The sequence below is a fragment of the Cimex lectularius genome, unplaced genomic scaffold (assembly GCF_000648675.2).
Source record: "Cimex lectularius strain Harlan isolate CLEC.00 unplaced genomic scaffold, Clec_2.1 scaffold63, whole genome shotgun sequence".
NCBI lineage: Eukaryota > Metazoa > Arthropoda > Insecta > Hemiptera > Cimicidae > Cimex > Cimex lectularius.
The window spans coordinates 1,334,968-1,354,550 of record NW_019392694.1 but is presented as its reverse complement, the minus strand read 5'-3'; the positions used below and the strand labels follow the sequence as shown (position 1 = coordinate 1,354,550).

General features: G+C 33.0%; 1 protein-coding gene across 1 annotated transcript in view; it reads right to left on the bottom strand.

Annotated features, from left to right (window-relative positions):
• The window catches only part of LOC106674308 (neuropeptide CCHamide-1), a 40,634-nt gene that overhangs the window by 7,923 nt on the left and 13,128 nt on the right, over nucleotides 1-19,583 (bottom strand). Inside the window, exon 2 of the mRNA XM_014406949.2 lies at nucleotides 16,704-16,739. Within this exon, the coding sequence (XP_014262435.1) occupies nucleotides 16,704-16,739 (36 nt within the window). The remainder of the gene's footprint in view (nucleotides 1-16,703; nucleotides 16,740-19,583) is intronic.

Below are 19,583 nucleotides of genomic sequence, written 5' to 3'. Positions count from 1 at the left end.
GTAAACTTTGTTGCGTGGGGGATTAGGAAAGCCGATGAAGAAGTTCAACTTAAAATTTGAATAATAAATTCTACTTTGCACTTCCTAAAAAATTAAAAAGTCCTTTGTGTTGAAAATTACAACCATGAGCCGTGAGACAGATTTTGATAATACTTATCCTCCTAATCTCGCTGTAATTTCTCTGTAAAATGAGTTTTGCAGTCTGCAAAGACAACATCTTAAAATGAAAAGGTCTTCTTTTATCAAACAAAAAATTCTGATATGCATTATTGGCAAGGGCTCTTTTCCAAACCTCAAAAACCTAAGCATTTCATACGTCATATCGCCTCATTAGTTTGCTGCCATTCTTAGCAAAATCTACAACAAACCCCTCCTAGAAAGCTCCAATGTCATTTCAACCCTGAATTAATGAATTCAGATTCCGAAGACTTCAATCTACCATTAAACAGGATGGTAGACATTGCACTCTCTTGAGCGGAAGGATTGCTGCTCAGGTGCTTTCTTTGACGTAAGGCAAACCTTCGATTGAGTTTGGCACCCGGCTTGCTCTAGAACTCTCCGATAAGTACTTTCAAATACAAATCGGAAAAATCCTTCTCCCCTATCCATTCAAGTTCCGCAAGGCAAAATCATTGGTCTCTACTACTAACATGTTGGGTTAGTGCAAAATTAATGCACCACGTAAAAACTTGGTTGCAATGCACACTTCCATTATGTTTTATTTTTATAGTCATAAAAAGTTAGTAGTAATAAAAATAGTAAGCCATAAGGTATTATGGCTGTTTTTTCCGGGGATAGAAGTATGCTAAGCCCACACGACTATTGTGAATTCAGTGTGATGTTTCCTAGCGCCGTCCTTAGGGCAATTTTGCTTCACATTTATCACAATTGAAAATTTATTATAATGAAATTATTAAATAATTATCAACATAGGAACAGGGTAAAGTTTTATGATAAAATGTTTGAAAGTGGTAAGAAATTTTAAGTACTAAAGCATGATGAATTTATATAAATTAGCTTTCCATGTCAGAATATTTAGGGGAATGGCGAAAATTGAATAGGACAAACATAGCATTAAATAAATAAATATATAAGTAAATAATTAAATAAATAAGCCAATGATTAATTGTTTTTATTTGATTTTTTATTTATGACGTTAAATTGGCGTTCTATTTCGGGGGCTGGAAGTATGCTAAACCCGCACGACCGTTATGAATTCAAGGTGGTGTAGTTCCCAGCGCCGGTCTTACGGATTTTTATCAGATCTGACGAAACAGCAAGAATGGATGAAATCAAAATAGTAAAATATCAAACTCTTTAAAATATTTTTTTTTCTACTCCTCAATATGCAGATAGTACTTGCTCTTGAAACTCAAGGGCATCCTTCCATTAATTTATTACTTCATACTAAAATTCTATCTGTTCGATAGGTACTTTCTAGTACGAATTGGAAAATCCATTTCTCCATCAATTATGCCAAAGAGGGTGTTCCGCAAGGCAGCACCCTTGGTCCCATTCTCTTTCCAGTATACATACATACTTATACAGACATTTTTATCAATCTCGAATATGTCGACGATACCACCATCCTCTCAGCCAACCCAGACCCAGTAGTAGTCTTCAGAAATGTCCAGGAACATCTGTCTTGTTTGGAAGAATGGTTCAAGAATCAGACTCAACGAAACCAATTCCAGCAAATAACCTTCTCCTTATCACGTCTTCTCCAATCCATTACAAATTTGTTTCTCTTCTTGGAATCCCCACAGTGGACTCAAAAGAATGGAACTGAAGACGATATGAACTACTCAAAAGACTAATTTACCATCAATGGACGTACGGAATTGAAATATGAATTTCAACTAAGCATACCAACATCTAAACAATCCTGTTTCTACAGTCCAAAATCCTTCGAACCATTGTCCACGCCATCTACTTGGTATCTAGTCTTATAATGTATCAAACTTTCAAATCCCAGTTGTTAAAACTGCGAGGAGTCCACATAGACGCTTAAAACCCTGAATCTTCATCCTAACTCCAGTCTCTATCTTGATACAGCTAAATGCAAACGATACAGCTATTTTATCCATCTGTCCCTTCTTGAAGAATAGTTTAAGGAAAGGAGGAACATACTAAACGAAATCAAATCCTCTAATCTAAATACAGTTTGTCTGTTTGTTCCTCTCCCTGAATCTCTGTTGTCCGCTTTATGGGACTTTATGCCATAAAATAATTACTTGGAATATACTCGACTCAAAACAAGAACTGAACAGACGATATAAACTAGACAAAAATTATTTGAAAACAGATCAAAACTCGCACTGCAAAATAAACGTCTCAGGTACTTATCATTGTTACAACTATTCCCGCACGAAATTGAACTATCAAAAGAATCGCTCCAGTCCAAAATCCTTCGAACCATTGCCAAAGCTCCCTATTTTGTACCTTACAATCCCCCAAACCTTCAAATCCCAGTTGTTCTCGAAATCGCAAGAAGTCGATACAGACGTTTCCATAAAACCCAGGGCTGTATATGTAACATAATAAAAAATATGTAATAAGAAATAATGCAAAAAGACAATGTGTAGTAAATTATGGCTGTGTTGTAAAATTCTTCTGAATAAACAATTTGACAAAAGGCTTAAGTTGTCCAACATGCGTTGAGTTATCTCACACGTTTGGCGAAATGGCTTTTCTTCTTGTTGGAAAATATTGTTTTTTATTTTTCGTTTTGCTTGAAAGTTTTTTATCCACACGAACCTTAAAGTTTCCGGTTTCAATCAATTGTTGTTTCATACTGGAAACTTCAAAAGAAAAAAAGTTCTTTCAAAAAGAGCCAGGGGAAATAAACTGTTTGGGTTTATTCCTCGTGGATTTATGCATTTGAATAAGGAGATAATTGAAAAATACGAGCGAATCTTGATTTGAGATCGGTTGTAAATTCGATTTACTGATTCTGAGTGCTTAGTTGATGTTAGTTGGGTTCAACTAGATTTTATTTTAAAAACACAAAATTCCAAGAATGTTTGTTTTTTAAGTAATCCTATATTTAACAAAACGCCCAGAAATTGAAACTTTAGTTTGGCCTCTGACGTTAATCGAATATTAATCAAAGGTCATGTTGTCTGGTTTTCACCAACTATGGAACAATGTTACCGATATAGATCGCCCGGTACAAACCTTTGGATATAAGGACCAGGGCTGTGATTGATGGGATCCTGCCACTCTTGTTTATTAAAACGTTGTCTTTGTCGGGTCGTTTATGACAAAACTACGGCTAAATCCTGCTGAAGTTTGAATTTACATAAAACTACACTTTCCTTCATGTTAGCTTTCTCTTTTCCATCAGGACCCAGATGAACGAAGGCTTTATTTCTGAGGAAAAATAAATTGTTTGCCGAACGTGTTTAAAATTGAGGGAAAACAAATTGACTTCTAGACAACTTCAGAATAGCAGAGGCTTTGTAAAAAAAATCCAAAATGTTTTGTTATTAGCTAGAACAGCAGGACAGGATTATGTAATGATCACTTTGACAAAATTTTACCATTATAATGTTTGTAACATTTTTAATGGCTTGATTTTATTATATTTATTATAAGTAAAATTAATATTTACGCCTGAATAAATTTACTATTTTTCATAAAATTGGTTAAAAATATACTTAGTTTAAAAAGAAAAAAACCTCGTGGGAAACAAGTTCTAATTTTCAACCTAAAATATCTATAATGGCCAGGGGAATTCGGACACCAAGTTAATGTTTATTCGATAAACACTGGCCGTGGTATTTGCCTTTAGAAAATAACAGTTCAGACATTAAGTTTTTCCTCTCGGATATTAAGCGAGATATGCTGCCGTATTTGTTTAGTTCACCTTTAAAAATAAACAGCTCCATGGCTGAATTTCAAGCTGAATCGAATGAATCTGACGGATGCTGCTTTATTTAACTTTCTATCTATTTAACAGAAATATGTATTTTATTTTGATGTGAATTTGAAAACTTTCTTTTGGCCTAAAATACCAAAGTATTACAAACAAAGACAACAAAATCCGAATCATATTTTAACAAGCAAAATATATTCTCATTTTTTAAAGAAAGAATATGAAATAATAAATGGAAACTGATATAAGCACACATATGGTGGTGGTGGTGTGTGTGTGTGGATCGAAGTCACGATAGCTCAAATGGTAGATGAGCGGCCTATTTAGCCGAAGGTCGTGGGTTCGAATCTCGCTCGTGACACTGACTTTTTTATCTCAACCAATAACTTACATAAAGATTAATTAATTGAAAGAAGTTATTTGGTCAATTGGACCACGAAATAAATGGATTATCAATAGTTTTTAATTGATATAATTAGCACATTAGCTATAATCTAGATTAATATGATCCTTGGAAGCATCTCATAACTCACAAAAACTTCTGTACATATTTAAATTTCTAGATATTTTTTTGTATTTTTTGTTTTATTTTCCCGCTGAATAATCCGAGTGATTATATAAGAATACAAGAAAGGAAAATGACGATTACAATGTTTTCTTAGTGGGACAAAAGAATCAATTGCATAGTTAAGAAAAACATTACAATGAGCGTAGATAACAACAACAATATTAATGAATGTTTAATATTAAATTTAAATAGAACAAACTGCCTATTAAAGATTGACCGGGTGAGAACTAAGTTTGACTAATTGATAAATTTAACTATTATCAAAGAATGTTTTATAAAGAGAAATTGCGATATATTTCAACCCAATAGACGTGTCCGGTGTAATTTTGGGCCAGGTGATCGTGAAAATTGCGTAAGATTTGATTGGATCTAATTGTGGATGACATACTCGTTAGCCTCCGATTGATAGCCACTTGTTGTCAAAGCTCCCTTTGCTGCAATTTGACACATTTCAACCGCGGATCGATGTTCGAGCCGATACCAATGAAACAATGCCGAGAAATCTGAAATTGATTCGTTAAAGCGTGTAGGGAAAAATCGTGAGTCAATTTGCCATTTTATGTACGAGTTTATTGCTGTTGTTGCGTAATTACTCATAACTTTCTTAAACTTAGTATAAATGTTTTATCGTATTTCCAGCAATGATCATTCATTTTTATTTCTTTAAGTTTATCATAATTAATTCAATAAAATGATGCATTATTAACCAATATATTGTGTTTTTATAATTTTAATTTTATTTTTTACAAGGGTTCGCAACAGCAGAGGTCATATAAACCCTCTGGGTACAGGTGTTTTTGAAAAAAAGCCCATGTCGGCTTCGTATGCAGGGGCGATGGATTCGAACCCTGGACCTTTACTTTACAAAGATGAGCGCCGTGTCAACGCCTAAACCGTTGCGGCCACCGAAGCCCCCACAAATATGTTATTATTATAATGATTTTTATGTATGACTAGTAAATAAATTGAATTTAGATGATTTACTGAAAAATGACTGATGATATACAACGAAAGGTTTAAATATAAAAAATAATTAATTAATCTTTTTATGTAAGGTTTTGGTTGAAATGAAAAAGCCAGTGGCACGAGCGGGATTCGAACCCACGACCTTCCGCTTGATACGCCGCTGCTCTACCACTTGAGATCCACTCGGACATCAACTCCCATCTCAACTCCACCTTATAAGTTTTCCCTCCTTTTGCCATTTTTCAAATGTCGTGTAATCGGTTTTGATTCTCGACGACAATTGAAATGGCGACGGATAGCTTTAGTGAAGTGTACTCCATTTTTTAAATCATTGATTCACTACTTTCGTGGTCCGCTTGACCAATTAATACATGACAATTAATTAAGGCTTTTAGTTGAGATGAAAAAAACTCTGATTATGACAGAGTCCCCCTTTCCCTCATTTTGGCCATTTTTTATTTCAATCAAAACCTTATATAAAAAGATTAATTATTTGAAAGAAGTAATTTGGTCAATAGACCACAAAATATAGTGGATAAAAAACAATGTCGATAAAGATTTGGCAACATGATTTTTCATTTTTTGGGTTTCGGTATTTGTCAGACGGTTATTACTTATTCCTTCCCTGTGCCTTTCAGTGTATCCTTTTTATCACGATTGACCTAAACACATGAGCAAAAATAAACTTCTCGTTTGTTTTTAACATGAAAAGTTAGATGGCGCAATGTCAGGGTTGTATGCAGGCAGAGGCAAATCTCAGACGATTCCTGTTTCAAAGTATTGGGCTCTTAAATGGTGTTCAACAAATATGTATTTTATATATACAGTTAGTTGGCGCAGTATCAGGGGTATAAGCAGGGAGGGGAAACACGCTGTCGACTTATGCCTTTGAAAACTTTAAAAGTCAAACGCGAACGATGGAACGATATTTAACGATACGTGTCTTTAGTTTACTACTTTAGTTACTACAGCAAAACACCAAAAGTGAGTTGGTGTGACTTCTGAGTTATAAACAATGGTGCAATATCAGGGTTATGAGAAGAGAAAGGCCAAACGCTGACGACTTCCGTTTTTTGGAATTTAGGTTGCAAACTATGTTACGATAGAATCATGTATTTAGTTTACTATAGGTCAACAGATAAGTTATATAGCGGGACATTTGAGTTATTAGCAGTGGTGGGATATCAGGGATATAAGCAAGGAGAGGCAAAACGCCGCCGGCTTCTGCTTTTGATTATGATCGTCAAACGTGGGTAATATTTAACATTACGTGACTTTTGTTTATCTCAAAAGATAGACGTTAGGCGATATCAGGGATATATGAGGAGAGAAGCGAAACGCTGATGCCTTCTGCTTCTCGGTATTTTGTTTGTCAACGCGATGTTTAGTTTACAAAAGCAAAAAATATAGTTAAAAGTTGCAACATGCGTAAGCAAGAAGAGGCAAAATGCTGACGCTTTCTATTGCTAGTTGTGCTCGTAATTTGGTGGCGGGTCATTAGGGGTGTATGCAGGGAAAAGCAATATGCTGTCGATTTCTGCTTCTATTAATTATGCTCGTCAAACATGGCTAGTGTGAGTCAAACGGCTCATTACTTTTAATTAGCTCAGAAGATAGAAGTTACTATTTATTTCACCTAACTTTTGTTTTACCGAAGACACAGAAATTAATTGGTACGGCATCAGTGTAAGTAGGGAGAGTCAAGAGAATGATTAATTTCTGTGTATGATTATTATGCTCATAAAATGTGTACATTATTACAATGCATAACTTTTATTTACTTTAGAAAAAACAGAGGTTAGAGTGTGAGGATTTTCGGTTTATACGCAGGGAGAGGCAAAACGACTTCTTCTATTTATGTGTATTTTATAAGTCGTATTTCTTTATTTTCAAATTGATATACTTTCCTTTTACAATTTTATCATCTCTATCTAGCTGTGGGCAGTTTTTATGTGCATTTTTGTCCTTATTTGGAACGTATTTCGAAAAATCTGTTACAATGAGGTTTTCTTTAAGATTGATCATTTTTTAAATATAATTTTGGAGGAAATTTTGACAGTTTATGGAGCAATTTAAAGAAAATTGGTAACATATAAATTAGTAAAATTGCGCCAACTCTTGAAGAAATAAGCATCAGTCAGAGGTTCACTATCGAACTGAAATTCGCAAAATATGATGCATTCTTACCACTAGTCAAATTTTTTTCAAATACTTGCTCGCACATGGTTCTTTTTTTTAATAGCGTTTATTTATGATAAAGTTAACGGCTGGGATTGAATAGAAATTAGCCAATTAAAAACAGTATAATACTAACAGAGGATTATCATTAGAACTATTGTAACAACAATTGGTTATCACAGGGAAATCGTAAATTTTCTGACAATCAATAGCAATGATAACAAAGCATAGATTTTTCAGAACCTTTTTTTCACCTTTCATCTCAAACAAAGCAAAACCGATGGCCCCTTCGAGGTAATTTGTTTTCGTGAAGTAGCACCCAACCGGGGATGAAAAACTAGAGGGGATCGAGGACAGGAAATGGACTATAGGACACTCTTTCCATCTCGGCAGTGTATTTCCAGTAAAGGTTAAAATTTAACCGTTGTCATTTTTCCTTTTCATACAACGTCAAGTTTCAAGAGAATATCACTGTTTATTTACATATTTTATAATTTCAAAATGTTTAGATTATTGATATATATTTTCCATTCTTACCATATACAGTCATGAATAATTTTTTTGTACATTATTATCATTACCTTGAGTTTGATATACATTTTTTAATAGAATAGTTTTGTGTCTTGTGTAAAGCCCTCTTGACTCTGCAGGGTGGTCGGTCTCAACAGGGGTCGGAGCCTATAACACCTGTTTGGGGATGATGAAGCTAACTTAATAACAATGACGTAAAGGCGTTAAGCTTAGCTTTATCGGCGAGTGTTATAAGCACAACAGATAATCTTCTGGCTATTGTTCAGATCAACCTCTTCGGCGTACACAACACGCACACATGAGCGTCATTTATCAACGTTTAACGCGCCCGTTGAAAACAATCTTTCTCCAGCGATTTAATAAGTTAAATTAAAACGGATCGTAAAAGTCAAACATGAATATTAATGTTTATTACTATCACTACTATATCACGTGTCTTCGAATATGTTCGGTTTAACTGAAATTGTTATTGCTTATATGTCATAATTTATTAGAAAATTTTATAAAGCATCCGATTTACGCATATGTCACGAAGATTAGTTTTAGTTTTTCTTTCATACAAATTTAAATATAATAAGTAAAAGATTGTCTTAAAGTAGTTTGCGTCCAGCCTCTTTAAGGGTTCGGTTTTTAGACATATTAGACAGAAATTAGATGGCACTATGTTAGGGTTATAAGCGGGAGAGGCAAAACGCTGACTTGATTGTCAAACACGAATGTTTAACGATGAATTTAGGAAAATATAGAAAAAACGGTTAGATGGTGCGACATCAGGGTTGTAAGCGGGGAGAGGCCAAATGCTGATGTATTCTGTTTCTGTTAATTTTACTCGTCTAATGTGAACAATATTTAACGATTCGTGACTGCAGGAAACCGAAAGTGCATAAATATTCTGATACCAGGGGTGATAAGTGTTGGGATAATTTCAGCGATATAAACAGGGAAAGGCAAAACACTGATGACTTGTGTTTCTGATTATTATGCAATCATTTTTTTAACGATACGTGTCTTTTATTTACCTCAGAAGGCAGAAAGTACATAGATGCCGCGATATGAGTGCGATAAGTGATCGGATAATATCAAGGCTATAAACAGGGAGAGGCAAAACGCTGACTTCTCCTTCTGTTAATTTTTCTAGTCTAATGAGAAAAATATTAAACCATACATGACTTTTGTTACCAACATGATACAGAAATTAAATGGCGTTATGTCGGGGTTATAAGCGGGGGGGGGCGGTACAATGCAACGTTGCTTATTGTTTATACATTGGAAAAGACGGTAGTTAGATGGTGTGATATCAGGGAAAGGCAAAACTGGAACTGAACTTCTATTTCTGGGAATTTTGATCGTCAAACGCGAGCCATAGTTAAAGAAATTAAATATTTAGTACAGCTAAAACATAAGTTAGTACGCGACTATTATTATAAGGGATATAAACTATGAAATCGGGTATGTAATTTAGTGTCTCTTTCTAGAAACCTATAACATTCAATGTTAAATAGATACATATAATTATATATAAACTATATGTTGAATTAATTTATTATTTTTTACTCCCTTTTATGAGTAAATCTTTTGGAGTATTACCTTTTGCCTAATGTTTCTCGACTTAAGAGGCATTCAAGGGTTTCCCGCTGACAACAACATTTTTATTGTTATTACTATTAATTAAAATTTTACATTGACTGGAACATAAAGGAAAAACTAAGATGCTATTGGCGCATATCGAGGTTGAGACAGTATGTGCAACAATCTTTTGCGTCACAAACTAAATACGAGTATTTTTGTTGTAGTGGATGTTAAATTACTCAATTTGTCTATAATATTGCTGGAACTTTTTCTTGATAATTTGAAATTAATCGAATACCGAATTTTAGAAAGAATTGCCAGTAATTGACAGGAAACTAAAGTAAGATTAGTTGGATCAAGATGTTCAAAGACGATTAGGTCCTGGCAATTAGGTTTATTTAATCAAGTTAAACTTTATAAAAGAAAAGACTTTTTAATTTTTTAAGAAGCCCAAAATAGAATTTACTGTTAGAGATTTAAGTTGAATTCCATCGACTTTCCTAATAGCTTTTTATTCAGTGCAACAAAGTTTACCGGGTCACTAACTAAATATAAAAATTCTAGCTGTGCAACTTTCTATTTTTATAAGAACTTTTCTTTTTGAAAGTTGTTTTTGCTGGATCAATTATCTAAAATTTGTCCAGTTTACCGATTAAGATTTATCGCACTTTGTTAAATAACTAACTTCCTGTATTATTGACGATATATTGTTATATTATTTTAGTAACTGTAACTGGAACTGTAGTAACTTAGTAACTGGAACATAAAGTAAAAACAAGGCGCACAGCGGTTGAGACAGCATGTGCCACTATCTTGAGCTTTACGAGGATTTGCATTCCGGTGGAAAAAAAATTATTCAATTTTCACTATGTTTTTCCCCCCTTGATAGCCTGAAATCAGCTGAATTTTAAACTTAAATGGGTTTTGTTTTAGAAACGTATTGGCAAGAATAGACAAGAAATTAAAGCGAGATTAGGCGGGCCAGGATGATCAACATCTGATTCGTGACAAAGAGATTAATTGAATAAAGTTATACTTTTCACAAAGGACTTTTCGATTTCTTAGGAAGTGTAAAATATGATTTATTATTTAAATTTCAAGTTGAACTTTTGAATTTATCCTTTTATCACGAGTGATCTCAAAACATGAGCAAAATAAACTTCTCTTCTTTTATTTTCTATATGGCGCGATATCAAGGTTATAAGCAGGGAGAAGCAATACGCCATCGACTTGTGCTTTGACCAGTTGAACTTCTTCATCGGCTTTTTTAATCTTCCAGTGCAAGAAAGTGTCACCAACTTAAAAACTTCGAGTTTCGAAGAGAAAACCCACTCGATTCCGATTTAAAAAGCTAGCAATTTTTTCCCATTTTATATCTTCTTTTTTTATAAGCTTGAATGTTTACTTGCTGTTATCAAAATAAAGCGAAAATATACGTATCAAGTTGATCAGGTAAGTCGATGATAAACGGTTTTATTTCATCATGTTGCGAATTTATTATATACAAAGTTTTATTTTACGGAAGCAGTTCTTATTTTATTAACTGGTTACAAATAGTCTCACAACAATTTCACACAACACCAATATGACACCACAAGAATAGAACAAACTTTATGACCTGAAGATGACTCGAATAAAGGTCGAACGTCGGCAAAAAAATGAAAAAAGTGTTTTTTTTTTTTTTTTAAGTACCTCATTCTTGACAAATTAACCAAATTACTCAACATTTTTATTCGCCATATTGAAATTTTTAGTTAGTCCTCATAGTTATTCACCATGATCGCAGTAAAACTGCACGGAATCCAGAATTACAAAAAAATAATTACAAATTGTCAAAAGTTTTTACTTCTTTGTCACATTATTTTTTGATAAATCTAAGCGTTATGTAATTTGACAATAAATTAACAAAAATACATTTTCTTAATTTAATGTTGACAAAGACGAGGTCCTAATTTTTTCGAGAAGATTTGAAATATTCGTGTTTAAAGAAATAAGAAACTGTAATATGCAAAAAGCCTAGTATTTAATTAAATGTTTAATTATTAAAAATGCGTCATTATGCCAATTCATTTTTGTCGCAACTATGTCATTTAGAAATAAATAAAATTAAAAAGAAGACAGACATTATTTAATGTTATTGTTTTTGTTTGAATAGATGTGAAACGCTTACGGATTCGAACTGACAGACGTCAATCAAGGTATCCTCAGCGGCTTAAGATAAACAGAACTTGATTAAGAGTATTATGTAAACCTGGGCGTCGATGAGTCTCTCGAGAGCACTCAGTCAAGTTATTAAGTTATTTTATCCTAACTGCACTGGAGAAGACGTCAGTCGCTAAGTAAACTTCCTATAAGACGGATTGTGAAATCGAATTTTTTTTTATTATTCCATAAATTGTCAAAAGCCTGTATGGGAAGCTTTTCTGTGGTAACACGGGCCGATTACAATGTTCTTGACAAAAGTCCGGACCTAGTAAAGGGATTGTAACAATGCGTGTTAGGGAACTGAATTCCTATTGTCACTCCTTACAATAAAAAGACGTTGGATCTTCCATAGAATTTGGAGATTCATGTTTTTTCCTTCCATTTATTAACAGACGGGTTTGCAATCCATTTACTTAATTCCCCATTAATTTAATTATTAACGTTAAGATGTAACTTGCATTGAAAATAAACAGTAACAGAAAGATGTTAGAAGGGTTAAAATAGGATTATTAATTTTAGCTTTTGCATACTGGTAGATCATCCCCTTTCTCTGATTTTGAATTCGTTTCGACCTGAAGAGGCCATTGTAAAAATAGCCCGCGGCTTTTTAATTGAGAATAGTATGAAAAAAATTGAAAAGTGATTTGAAAGCTACGCCTGCGGCGCCAAAGGAATAATTGGACTTTATAACTTCCTGTACGGCATGAATTACTATTTTAAATTTCAGCGAATTGTCAATATGCAAAAATTCAAATTTGACGATTTTGGTTTTTTGGCCCTTTAAAATCGGAAGCTGGCTTCTAAAATTTGTATCGATACAAAATCAAAACTGGCCGGCATGTTGGTGAAAACATGTTGGAATTAACATCACTGATCAGTCTATTTTCGTTGGTAATTGACAAATTTTACTCTGACTTTCGCAAGACTAACCCAAAACAAACTTAAACTTTGCCGCAAAATCAAGTACGTGAAACAAAAAACACGGGTGAAACCGGGAGTCTTTTCACTGACCGTAAAGAAAGACAAACCCAACAAAAAACTCCCAGATGAACTACTAACAAAAATATACGACTCTAACAAAAGAAACTAACAAGTCTGTTAAAACACAAACCACAAATCAAAACTAATGTGCTACAGAAATGTCAGAAACAACCAGCATAGAACATAAAACCAACATAACACAGGCCATAGGGAAGTTTATACAGCCATCGAATTCCTGCCCACATACAAGAATGGACAAGACACTTAGGAGAAAACATACTAGAAAAAACAATAATACAACTACTTACTGTATAAACAAACATGGAAGAAAACTAGTAACAAATATCAGGGAAAATAACAATGACCTCACACGATCGAGATGAGAAGGATTCAGCAAACTTATCAGTGTCGATCAGGTCAACTTTTCTATTGGCCTAATTGTATAAAAAATACGAATCAAATTTATCATTATTGAAATTATTTTGAGTTCTAAGAATAAACTCAATTCCCTAATAGCTTAACGATATCGAGGGTAACAATCGTTAACACAACCTTTATCGTTATTACAAGTTGTACGATCTCTTAATCATAGTTTTGACTTTTCATAGCGAATGATCCATTAAGATGATTGGCCAGAGTATGTAATTTAGACGTACTTTTGAAAAATTGGATTTAACGGGCTTTTCTTATGTGTAGTTTTTTCACATTTCGTGCGTCTGGCTTCGACACGATTACAATCAGAATTCATTAGATTATTTGAGTCAGAATTGCCTGTATAAGAATATCTGAAGAATAGCCAATTGAATCTGTTGAATTGCTCACTGGGGAAATATTCGTCTGATCCCCGTGTTGTCCCAATGGCGACGACGAGATATAAGTATGAAATGGCTAAATAATTTTTTTAAGGTCCTTTGTTCTTGGTTTGACGTCAAATGAGTTCCTGGTAAAAATGATTCAGTCCTCAGTTGATTAGTCTTGGTGGTAGTGGGTATTACAATTGAAATTCATTGAATCGACATACGTTGATTCGTTTCACGATGTATTTAGGTGGTAGTTTTATTATCCCTGGCGATAAAAGCAATTATCACCAGTTGAACATAAGTTTATGGAAATTAAGGTGGCAATTGGTTGAATAAACTTAATACGTTTCTTTTCAATAAATTGTAAATCTGGCGTACCACAATTGTCTGAAGTATATCTTCACTAAAGCTCTCCGTGGCCATTTCATTTGACTAGTTTCTAATTCACTAGTTTTCGTGGTCCGCATGACCAATTAATATCTTTCAATTAATTAAGGTTTTTAGTTGAGATAAAAAAGGCAGTGTCACGAGCGGGATTAGAACCCTCTCCGTGGCCATTTCATTAGTCGCCGAGATTACACGACATTTGAAAAATGGCAAAAAGGAGGGAAAATTCAAAAGGTGGGGGTTGAGATGGGAAGTTAGTGTCCGACTGCATCGAAGTCACGATAGCACAAGTGGTGGAGTAGCGGCGTATATAGCGGAAGGTCGTAGGTTCGAATCCCGCTCGTGACACTGACTTTTTTATCTCAACTAAAAACCTTAATTAATTGAAAGATATTGATTGGTCAAGCGGACCACGAAAACTAGTGAACTATAAATAATGATATGAAAATGATCAATTTTTTGGTTAAACTCAAACTGTCTACATCTAAACACAAAAAATGTAATGTATTACACTTTTCATTGAACAAAACAACTAATAATTTAAAATTTGCTTTTCATACTTGTGATGATAATGATGTGTATCCTTCTTGCCTATCCCTTTTGCTTACAGTGTCTGAGAAAGCTCTTTTATAAATTTAGAATTTTACGCAACTTTAGGAAAATTGAACTCTTAAGAGCAATATATTTTTTTCTTACACAATCCATAATAGCCTATGGTATTGTTTCCTGGGGAGGTACTTCTAAATGCTACACTAAGACTCTGGATGTAACTATAAACTCACTTCTTAAAATTATTTTACGTAAACCGTATAGATATAATGCGAAAAAATTATACAATGAATTTTAAGTAACGAATCTATACTAAACCTTTCTTAAATGTTCATTTTTGTCTATACATAAAAATAATCTTGTAACTACTTACATCAGTGAATATTAGGCATAATTAATTCATTGGCTAACTCACATTTGTACAATGTAAAAACTACGCAATATTATAACTTTTCGTTAATTGTGGCACTAAGTTGTTTTTTTATATATAAAGAGAGGATTATTATTCAAAATTTCAAAAACTACAAAGAAGGCAAAAAATTTATAATTTTATATATCAGTGATATCCTCTATCTATCCTATCCAAGCTGGCGTCCAACAAGGGAACATACTTGGACCTATTCTTTTCACGATATATTCTGCTAACATTGACTTCCCAGAAACAGTTTTCTCTACTTTTTCTGACGATGCAGCGATACTTGAGCATAAAGATCAAGTCACCGTGACGTTTGATCCAAAAAGTGAGGAATTAAAATAAATGCAAAGAAGAGCCAATACATTAACTTCAAACTCAGACGTATAACATTACATCTGTTTACTTTGTCGAGATTTCACTACCCCTATCGAAAACTTACGTTACGTGGTACTTAACCTGGACAAACGACTTATTTGGAATCCGCACACAAGACTAAAACGAAACGAACTAAACAAACGTTACAAACTGTTATCACCATTACTCGACAGAGGATCCTAACTTCCACTTAATTACAAAAGTTAACATCATGGTTCTTAAACCTATGTGGACTTATTGTATCGAACTGTGGGTTAACCAAGCATTCCAACTCCCAATGTATTCAAAGATTCTAATCAAAGTTCCTAAGGAAAATTGTTAACCCTCCTTATTATGTGTCAAACCTCAACACCGAAACCTTAATACTCCCTTTGTGACAGAAGTAGCGAAAACCTATTACAAAAAATTCCATCATTCATCCATCAAATGACACCGCACTTACTCTGAGTTATTAAGTTTAGTTGATGTAGACTATTTGGTTACGGTGCAACTTTCTGTTCTTGTTCGTATGTTTTAGTGTGATTTTAAAGACATGTCACGCCAAAGGGAATAACATCGACAACCCTAAAATCAGGCGTTCAAAAAGGAATTTCTCCAAGTTTTAGTCATTTTTGATGGAAAGTTTAGAAATTTGATTCGTTTTAAAAATCAATTGTATGAAAAAAATATTTTTCACTGAGAAAACCAATATAAAATACTTAAAATAATACATTAATAATACATATTTCTACAAGGGCATAAATTAAATGTATTTATATAAACAGTATTTACATGTTGGTCGCATTAATTTTTTTTAAATTCATGAAAAAAAACTGTCGCGATTGGTAAACGAACGAGGATGGGATATTTACTTAAAAAATTGATTGGGAAATCGATGGCTTTGTTGATTTCACTGGCTTGAGACACCTTAGCATTGTTTTACCTGCAATAAGTTCCAACAGATTAATTCATAAGCATCAGTTTTCCTTACTACCATGATTACTCTAGGTGGTATTATGTTTGAAACCGGCAGATGATTCAGGCTGAATATTCGCTTTGTGAATACACCACAGGCAAAACCGATACTGCGGTTAAGAGCTTCAGATGCCGGTAACGCCCACGTAAAATATTTTGCTTACAATTTTATTGAATAATTTAAAGAGAACAAAATATATAGAATAGTTTTTTGTAAAGTTTAAATCATTTGAATCGCGTCGATGCATTCAGGGCATCACTTTTATCCAGTTAAGAAGCACATCAGGGGCAGCATTTGCATATCACAGGTAAAATACAAAGTGAGGTACATTATTTGCTTTTACTTACCTCCCCAGCATGAATGGCCGTAGCTTAAACATGACCCTGAAAAATAAATTAATCAATAAGTTTAATATGCTTGCATTTTGTACATTTATTCAATTTTTATTGTGTAATAAAATTGGCATAGAATTTATTTTCTTTATTTTTTTAAAAACAAAAAATACAAATATAAATATCTGTATTACTCTTTGGACATAAAAAACATTTTGTAGTGGCAATAAACAATAAAGTATCTTAGCTTGGGCTTAAATTTTCAAATTTGATTTTAGTTAACATATTTTTTCATAGTAATCAGAGCCAAACATTACATAAACTACCTTTTTTACAAGAAAATAATATAACAATTATATTCTATGTCTGAATAAACATCAACCTAGTTTTCTAATTGTCGCCCTGATGCCTAGGGTGACCCATAGTTTGGTCTGCCTATCCTCGTCTCTTCCTGCGAAACACCAAAACTAAAGTAGGCTGATTAGAATATTCAGAAATGACAATCGTGAAAATCTTTCTTTGCCCGAAAAAGCCCAATTATGAATGGGTGACGTTGGGATGGTAAGCAGGGCGAGGAAAAACATACCTTTAAAGTAGAAGCATTTTAGTGTTGTGGTACTGATTCGGTCAAAAGTACTAGTTTGGTTTTAAATTTTTAAAATTTTCTATAATATTAACCCTTTTTTGACATTAAATGTATCGTCTCAGAGATGCTAAACAATAAACTCAATTAAAATGAGTCACATTAAGTATCAAAAATTACCGTCTTTCCAAGCAGACAAATTTAAATTAAATTTTTTTAAAACAAAAAATACAAATATAAATATCTGTATTACTCTTTGGATATAAAAAACATTTTGTAGTGGCAATAAACAATAAAGCATCTTAAAAATTAGCCAAATTTCGTGCAATAAATCAGACTATTTAAGCATACAGTTTTAAATTTAAAAAATCTTAGAGAGTTTTGACATTAGTGCTAAACCCTTGAATACAAATTTTTATTAAATCCACTAGTTTTCGTGGTCCGCTTGACCAATTAATATCTTTCAATTAATTAAGGTTTTTTAGTTGAGATAAAAAAGGCAGTGTCACGAGCGGGATTCGAACCCTCTCCGTGGCCATTTCATTAGTCGCCGAGATTACACGACATTTGAAAAATGGCAAAAAGGAGGGAAAATTCAACAGGTGGGGTGGAGATGGGAAATTGGTGTCCGAGTGGATCGAAGTCATGATAGCTCAAGTGGTAGAGCAGCGGCGTATTTAGCCGAAACTCGTGGGTTCGAATCCCGCTCGTGACACTAACTTTTTCATTTCAATCAATACCTTGCATAAAGATTAATTAATTGAAAGAAGTTGTTTGGTCAATCGGACCACGAAATATAATGGATTAAAACAAATTTTATCTGTCGGTCTTTTTTTAATTTTTCATTTTTTTAGAAATTTACATTTTTTAAACTTAAAAAAAAGATTCAATTATTAAACGTTAAAACACGTGAAACTTTGATTAACAGATAAAAATATGTACAAATCAAACTATATTACAAGTAGGTAGAATTTTTTGCCTGTCAGTCTCTATTAGTCTGAAATAGGAAATAAAAAAGAGCAAATCGAACAAAAGACAGGGGTATTTTTTAAAGAACGTTTAATGTCAATTTATCGTATTAACAATGGTGCCGTACCGCGTCCGGTTTTAAGTAAGTTAAAATGGTTTAGAGGATTATTAAATTGGAAAAGGTGAGTTAATACAAAGCGCGTTACCGCCTCAGACAGTTAGTAAACATTGATATGATAACATGCGACGAGCCTTGATTTTGTTAACATAGTTAGTCTTTACCGCAACTCGTGTCACACTCGTGAACGGCCTCTCTTATCTGTTACTCTAAAATTACTTAGGAACATTAATACTACACCGTGTCATAATTTATCTGAAAATGTGGATAGGTTTAAGAAATCTAACTTGATGGGCGGACTTTTAAGTGAAAACATTTGCCGTCCTATTTGAGCAATTTGGTGGAATATATACAATTTTAATTCCTGTGTTGCGTAATATATAATTTCTTTTTCAAAATTCATCACGCTTAGTATCAATGAAGGATATAAATATTTCACCTGGGGTGTGAAAAAAACCGCATCAATCAACTAATTTTTTTTTCACAAGGACATAATATGGAAAACAAAATAGGCAAGATATAATTAATTCTTAATAATTGTTTAAGCAGTTGTTCTTCCATGCGGTTCAAATTTGTCATATGTTCAGAAATGAACTAAAATTTTATTTTACTTAACAGACCAGCGTCACACAAGAAAAGTCTACAGTGACCAATTTACAACCTAGTCAGTATTAGATTCATTAGATTTCGTGGTCCGATTGACCAAATAACATCTTTCAATTAATTAATCTTTAATAAATAAATAAATAAATTTTTATGTAAGGTATTGGCTGAGATAAAAAAGTCAGTGTCACTAGTTTCAGGTTTTTCTAGATTCCTAAATTTCTAAATTTTTTAAATGAAATATTTCAGTAGTCAAGAAAATAAAATATCTTTGCTCAGGTTTGTTAATAAACTATTTATATGAATTTACAGTATGATATACAGTTAAGAAATCATTACTCTAAGTTATTTTTTTTTTGTTTGGAATCAGAAATTTCTAAAATATGGATCAGATATAAATAATAATAAAACAAAATATTTAAAAAACAAAAGAAATGAAAATACTAGCAATTTTAAAGTTTTATTTGAATAAAACCTAATTGTAAGAATAAATTTTAATTTACGTAATAAATGATTATTAGGAGATGTGTCTGGTGTGAAGTAGGTTTAGAAAAACATTTTCTTTATAGTTCCAAAGTTTCGATCTTTATTGAAATAATCTTCAGGGCTCAAAGTGTTTGTT